The sequence below is a fragment of the Microtus ochrogaster genome, unplaced genomic scaffold (assembly GCF_000317375.1).
Source record: "Microtus ochrogaster isolate Prairie Vole_2 unplaced genomic scaffold, MicOch1.0 UNK2, whole genome shotgun sequence".
Classification (NCBI taxonomy): Eukaryota; Metazoa; Chordata; class Mammalia; order Rodentia; family Cricetidae; genus Microtus; species Microtus ochrogaster.
The window spans coordinates 6,297,880-6,305,074 of record NW_004949100.1 but is presented as its reverse complement, the minus strand read 5'-3'; the positions used below and the strand labels follow the sequence as shown (position 1 = coordinate 6,305,074).

At 42.3% G+C, this 7,195-nt stretch overlaps 1 protein-coding gene across 1 annotated transcript in view; it reads right to left on the bottom strand.

Annotated features, from left to right (window-relative positions):
* The window catches only part of Pibf1 (progesterone immunomodulatory binding factor 1), a 151,922-nt gene that overhangs the window by 142,493 nt on the left and 2,234 nt on the right, over positions 1 to 7,195 (bottom strand). The window contains exons 2-3 of the mRNA XM_005365356.3: positions 6,370 to 6,470; positions 2,758 to 2,956 (exon numbers count right to left, since the gene is read on the bottom strand). Of these exons, the coding sequence (XP_005365413.1) occupies positions 2,758 to 2,956; positions 6,370 to 6,470 (300 nt within the window). The remainder of the gene's footprint in view (positions 1 to 2,757; positions 2,957 to 6,369; positions 6,471 to 7,195) is intronic.

The window sequence follows — 7,195 nt, the reverse complement described above, 5'->3', positions numbered from 1 at the left end:
ACTAACAGGTCTATTTAGATCATTCACCTGGTCTTGGTTTAGCTTTGGTATATGGTACTTATTTAAAAAAATGTCCATTTCTTTTGTATTTTCCTTGCCCTGTTTTCACTTCTTTTAGGGAATTCACAAAACAAAAAATATTCCTAGTTACAGTAGGAATTATTTTCTTCAATTCAATTCTTATTTTTCCATTCTCTATATGATGTATGATGACACTGTAATTTTTAAAGCAAATAGAGAATGCATCTAATTTTGTATTTTTATTTATGTTTTTAGATAAAGTCTTGCTTAGTTTCAAGAGATGCTCCTGGTTCAGCCTTCTAAGTACTAGGGCTTCAGACAAGCACCATTATAGCACATTGTGCCCAACCCTTCTTGTATATAAATTGTTTCCTTAAGGTTTAATTTCAAATATTGCAAATATACCCATATCAAAAAAACACTTTAGGCCAGAAGGGGGTGCTGATACCACAGTGACTTGAGACTCATACCAAATATTAAGCCTAAGCCCAAGTTCATTTAGGAATATTAGATTCTGAACTAATCGATCACCAAGAACTCTGCCCACCTTTGCCCTTAGCAGTCACAAAAGGTCTACTCTCTCTGCACCATTCCCAGTTAACCCCAGACAGTACTAAAGCCTTTCATCCTCAGTTTCCCTTAGAGAATATTAAAACCACCATAAAATAACTCATTTTATGGACTATGGAGTCACTGAGATTTTGGTCTTATAGGTACTTTCCATTTTCATGGGGGTCAAAAAACACTACCAGTTGGGTGTTTCAAAAGTAATACCCTTGGGTATATAGGTCTGACCTTGGTTCTGGATGAGCTAGAGGAGGAGATTCAGTGAGATAAACAAGACAACCCCAAAGGAGAAACGGGTCGGACACCCATAAAGGAAATTAATGGATACTTGAAAGGAGCAGGAAAAAGATGGAGCATGGACTGGTAGGAAGTGAGCTGAGGGGCTGGGAAGACCACAGTCAAATGTCTCCCAGAAGCAGGAGGACTTGAGCTGGATACCCAGAAGCCATGTAACAGAGGCAGGTGTGGCGGCTCATGATTATTATGCGTGCTGAGGAGGCAGGGCGAGCAGATCCCTGGAGTTCACTAGTCTAATTAGTTGGCAAGTTCCAGGCCATTGAGACTCTGTCTCAACAATGAATGAGTAAATAAATAATAAGCTACGCCTGAGTACCACCCAAGGCTGTCCTCTGGCCTCTACATGCATGCACACCCATGTGCACATGAACCAGTCACATAGATAACACGTACAAGGTGACTTGAGCAGGAGAGGGTGGGGGCCAAAAGGTCTTTCAACAGGTGCACCAAGTAAATGCTAACAGTTCTACCCTTAGGACAAGCCCAGAGTCCTCGAGAACCTCAAATCCAGTTGAAGGTTTCAGCGGGACACTCATCCCTACCACAGTGGGTCAGTGGAGGGAGAACTCACTGCTGTCTTTCCATAAGACTCAGTGGGTGGCAAGTAACAGTCACTTTGAGACAGGCCTACTATTGCAACCTTAGGGGCCTAAGAACTCCAAACAATCATAAGTCACAGAGTCTCAGTTTGGTCTGCAACAACACAGGATGAGGAAAAGCCCCAGGGAACAGGCAACAGTGAAGATTGGGGTGACTGGAAGTTGACCAGACATGGTTCAGGATGAGAACTATACAGAACAATACAGTCCTACCTCCCCACCCCCCAGTGACCGGGACCCAGCTCACTGTCTCAGCTAGGACCAGTCCTAGTGTTGGCAGCTCTGGGCCTGATGTGGACAGATGCATCAATCGACTGCTGAAGCCACCAATGTCCCACTCACTCCTGCAGAGCCGAGAGTTTTGAAGTTCCCGCAGTACGACTCATTCCCACAGCTGGACCTGCCAGCAGGATCCAGCTCTGTAGGTTTGGCAAGTACAAAGCCAGGTTCTCACCTACACAGACCTGCTGGGGATGCTGCTCACATTACTAACACCCCTGGGCGATATCTCCAACCACTAGACCGTGGGCCACACCAAAAGATTATAAAGTTAATTATACCAGCAAGGATCTTTGGCACACAAAGTGACCAAAGTAAAGAGACACCTGGTATGTGTCCGGTATAATGTCCCAAATAGCCTAAGCCACAGGAAAGCCTAGAGCCCACATGAGCAAATGTGTCTCCATGGCTATAACTGACAGTCTCCAACTTCTGAGGCCCAGCAAAAAGCTGCTCTAACAATTCATTTTTCTTGTTCTTCTTTTCTCTTTCTTCTTTTGCTTTTAAACTGTTTTTTTTTTTTACTATTATTGATTTTTTTCCCCTTTTGGTGCACTTTTTAAATTTTTTTAAAAATTTTTTTGGTATTTTGAGACAGGGTTTCTCTGTAGCTTTGAAGCCTGTCCTGGAACTAGCTTTTGCAGACCAGGCTGGCCTCGAACTCACAGAGATCCGCCTGCCTCTGTCTCCCAAGTGCTGGGATTAAAGGCATGAGCCACCACCACCTGGCAGCATTTTTTAATTTTACAGTACTAAAAATTTGTTTTATATTCTACAAATATGCATCTAACTTTGTTTACATATTTTTTCTTTAGGCCATAAACTGTATTTTTTTTTTTGAGATGGGGACTCCAGTAGTACAAGATGAGTTCCAACCACTACAGAGGTGTAGGAGCTGATCTCCACGTCCCCATGCCCCTAGGATGAGTTACAGCATGTGCCACTATCCCCAGCTGCAGTGTTACGGAAGATGCAGAAGATGCACGACACTTACAGACACATATTCAGGGATAGAAAGCTGGTCTTCAGGAAAGGATTTTAGCTTCACATACTGCTCTTCCGTCAGCTCCAAGTCACGCAGGTTTCGACGGACATCTCCAGCTTTCTCTCTTAGCTGATGATTTGTCTCTTCCAGTTGTTTCTGTCTCAATAAAATGGTTTCCATTTCTTGTTTCATTAGTTCTTGATATTTCCTACATTGAGAGAATTTATGCCAAGTTTTAAAATTACTGAGATTTTTCTCAGTGTTCCATATAGTACTCTTGGCTATCATTAGTGTTGATTTATCTAATTAGTTAATCTTGAAGTGACACATTCATATATATCAGTAAATGTATCAGCCCAAAAAATATTGAAACCAACACTCTTAAGTTGTAACCAAAAATTCAAATTACAAATAAACATTTAATCTGCTACAGTCTTAAACCCTTACATATCAGCTTTGGACTCTAGCTACCACTTTTAATTTCTCTTTGATCCTGTACTGCAGGACATATCTCTTTAATACAGTAACACTGAACCCCATAAGTTATTCATTCAACCACTGACACATCCTAGCAGCGCAGAGGCCAGAAGCTGATGTCAGAATGTCTTACTTAGCTGTTTTTCACCTTTTTAGTGGAGGCCCACAAAAGTGGATCTGTTCCACCTTTACTCAAAGTCACAGAGTTCAGACCTATTCTTTTTTTTTTTAATTTATTTATTCATTAAGGATTTCTGCCTCCTCCCCGCCACCGCCTCCCACTTCCTTCCCCCTCCCCCGATCAAGTCCCTCTCCCTCATCAGCTCGAAGAGCAGTCAGGGTTCCCCGACCTGTGGGAAGTCCAAAAACCGCCCACCTCCATCCAGGTTCAGCAAGTTGAGCATCCAAACTGCCTAGGCTCCCCCAAAGCCAGTATGCGCAGTAGGATCAAAAACCCATTGCCACTGTTCTTGAGTTCTCAGTAGTCCTCATTGTCCGCTATGTAAGTCCGGTTTTATCCCATGCTCATCCCTATTGTCTCAGTGTGTGGGTGTACCCCTCGCGGTCCTGAGTTCCTTGCTCGTGCTCCCCCTCCTTCTGCTCCTGATTTGGACCTTGAGATTTCTGTCCAGTGCTCCAATGTGGGTCTCTGTCTCCTTTCATCGCCTGATGAAGGTTAATATTCAGGAGGATGCCTATATGTTTGCCTTTGGATTCACCTTCTAATTTAGCTTCTCTAGGATCGCGAATTATAAGCTCACTGTCCTTTATTTATGGCTAGAAACCAAATATGAGTGAGTACATCCCATGTTCCTCTTTTTGGGTCTGGCTTACCTCACTCAGGATAGTGTTTATTCAGACCTATTCTTGCTCCTTCGAGGTTATACAACAGAATGTGTGCCTAAAGTGTGGTTACTCGGTGTCTTGTCTAGACAAGATGACTGACCAAAGATGTGGCTACTGGGTGACTCTTCACAGGTTGGTCAACAGGACATTTTGACTTAGGGTGTGGTTACTTGATGTTTTGGGTGTTAAGGTAATTACATTTGTTTGTTCTTTGAAGCCTGGTAAGAAAGTCTTTTGTATTGCCCCCACCCCCCACTTTAACTGGAGTATATAAGAACTCTGAGTAGTAAACTTGGGGCTGATCATGGTATCCGCTGGATGCCCTCCCGACTTTATCTTGTGTTTCTCGTCTATTTCTCTCCTTAATCTTCACTCCTCTTTTCAAGCACTGATGGACAGGTCTGCTGGACTGGACACTTTTTAAAAACAGGAGCATACACTGAATCTAGAGGTCACCATGGCTGGACTGGCTGGCCAGGGAGCTCCTGGGATCTGCTTACCTCCACCCTTGCTGTTCTGAGACTCTGGGAATATACCACCAGTCTCAGCATTTACTGGGATTTCAAACTCAGGTCTTCCAGCAAACATTTTACCTCTGAGTCATATCCCTAGCCTAGAGAGGAGACCTTAAAAGACACCGACAGAAATCTGAGAAGATGGTGTTCATTCATGTTTTTGCTTTGTCTTTAAACCTATCTTGCCTCTGTTGACTTGTTATTATTTATTTATTTGTTTATTTTCAGACAATTCTTGCTATGTAGCTCTAGTTGGCTAGAACTCATTCTACCAGACTTGGCTCATAGAGACTTGCCTGCATTTGCCTTTCAAGGGCTAGGATTGAAGGAAGGAGCTACCATGCCTTTACTTTTTTATGTATACAGAAGCTTTGACTGTCTTTATGCCTGCAGACCAGAAGAGTGCATTAGATTGTGAGCTACTCTGTGGATGCTGGGAACTGAACTCAGGACCTCTGGAAGAGCAGTCAGTACTCTTAACTGCTGAACCATTTTTCCAACCCTTGCCATTCATTTTTATTGAGTTGTTTCCAATTAATTTCTTTTGGTTTTTATAGAAACAATGCATATTTTTCTACTAAAATGTCATTGTTTATATCACTTTAAATTAAATTACATAGGTATAATTGGCATAGGTACATGAGAGTAAACAATGAATACTTTATTTTGTTTCTTTGCCTGTTCATTGAGACAAGGTCTCAACTAGCCAGGGTTGGCCTTCAACTCACTAGCCAAGGATGACCTTGAACTCTGTTGGTTTTTTTTATTATTGTTGTTGCCTTGTTGCTATTGTTGTTTTGTTTTTCCAGACATGGCACCCTTGTGCAACTCCGGTGTTGTAGTAAGAGCAGCGGGCTGATTCCTGCCACCCGGCTAGCTTTATACCCGAAATAATTACACGGAAACTGTATTCTTTTAAACACTGCCTGGCCCATTAGTTCCAGCCTCATATTGGCTAGCTCTTACATATTGGTCTAACCCATTTCTAATAATCTGTGTAGCCCACTAGGTGGCTTACCAGGGAAGATCTTAACCTGCGTCTGTCTGGAATGGGAGAATCATGGCAACTCACTGACTCAGCTTTCTTTCTCCCAGCATTCTGTTCTGTTTACTCCACCCACCTAAGGGTTGGCCTATCAAATGGGGCTAGGCAGTTTCTTTATTAATTAACCAATGAGAGCAACAGATCAGAAAGAAATCACTCCCACACTCTGGATGTCTGTAGACCAGGCTGATCTCAGACTCAAGAGATTAGCCTGCCTCTGCCTCCCGGTACTGGGATTAAAGGTGTGAGCCACCATGGTCAGACATCTTTAGCTCTTAATCATCCTTCTACCATCTCCCAAGTGCTGGGAGTAAAAGTGTGTGCCATTCCACCAGGCTCAGTTCACTCTTGATAGGTACGTATCCACTTCGAGAAAATACACAGGCATAGTAATTGTCTCCTAAGACAGCAAATCTGGATAGCTGTGACAACGCAGAATGGTTTATAGAGTGAATGAAGAAAAAGGTCAGCTATATACCAATTGTGGGCAATCCAGAGAGCTCCTCATGTAATGTATGGGTTACTTATAAGGCCAGTATTTGTTGAATAAATGTTGAATGTTAACTGTGCATTTGTATACTGTGATAAAGCAACCTGGCCTTTGGTGGTCTGGATGTTAGGATAATAAGCATATCTAACTTAAAATTTCTCTAGTATAGCCTATAACAACATGCATAAAAAAGAATAAAATTTCAGTTTGAAAATAAATGTTAGGGTTTTGTAAAAAACATGTCTTACTTGGCATCCTTCTGTTGAATAGTCAACTGATTGTCTAATCTCAAAGTTAGCAGCTGCTTCTGGTGAAGGGCATCATTAAGTTTTTCCTCCAACTCTTCAATCTGAACAGAGAGAACATAGTTTCCACGGTCAGCTTTCAGTGAACATAACAACAAACACTTAAAAGAAACAGGAAGAATCTTTAAAGATCTGGGTTGAAACTACTGTCTTGTAAATGTTCATGCTAGGCTATCTTGAGATGGCTTTCCCTTAATTCACATGCAAAGCTCACTCAGATGGGAGCTTCACGTAAGCCTCTGCTCATATGGTTAAGTTATTAGTCTGAGCACTGCACATCTTCATCTGCTGCCAAATGGCTGGCTTCAGAAACACCCAAGACAAAATGAGTAACCCCTAACCAAATCACTCACTAGCCCTGTAGCTTCTGATTTGAAAGGAAAACAAGTTTCTCATGACATGCTTGCCTGGACCACTTTCCGTTCCTCACTAATTTCCTTTCCTGGTCAGAAACCTTCATATCTCCCTTTAGCTTACCTTTAAAATGTGCTAACAAATGTCCACCAGTTTTAAGTAACCATCTTGGCAAAAACTTCTACACTGTAGCAGAGGACACTTAGAGACCTTTGGCCAACAACTTGCTTTGTGACTAACCGAAGAAGACTCCTACTGTAAACCCCTACATACTTGGTCCTGTGCCTGTCTATTCCTTCCTTTTCCCTTCCTTTCCCTCCTTCTCCTTTAAAATAGATAACTCTAACTGCATCTTCTGCCTTTTCTAGAGAGGCACTGTTAAGAAAGTGCTCTAGCTTCCTCATGGGCAGGACAC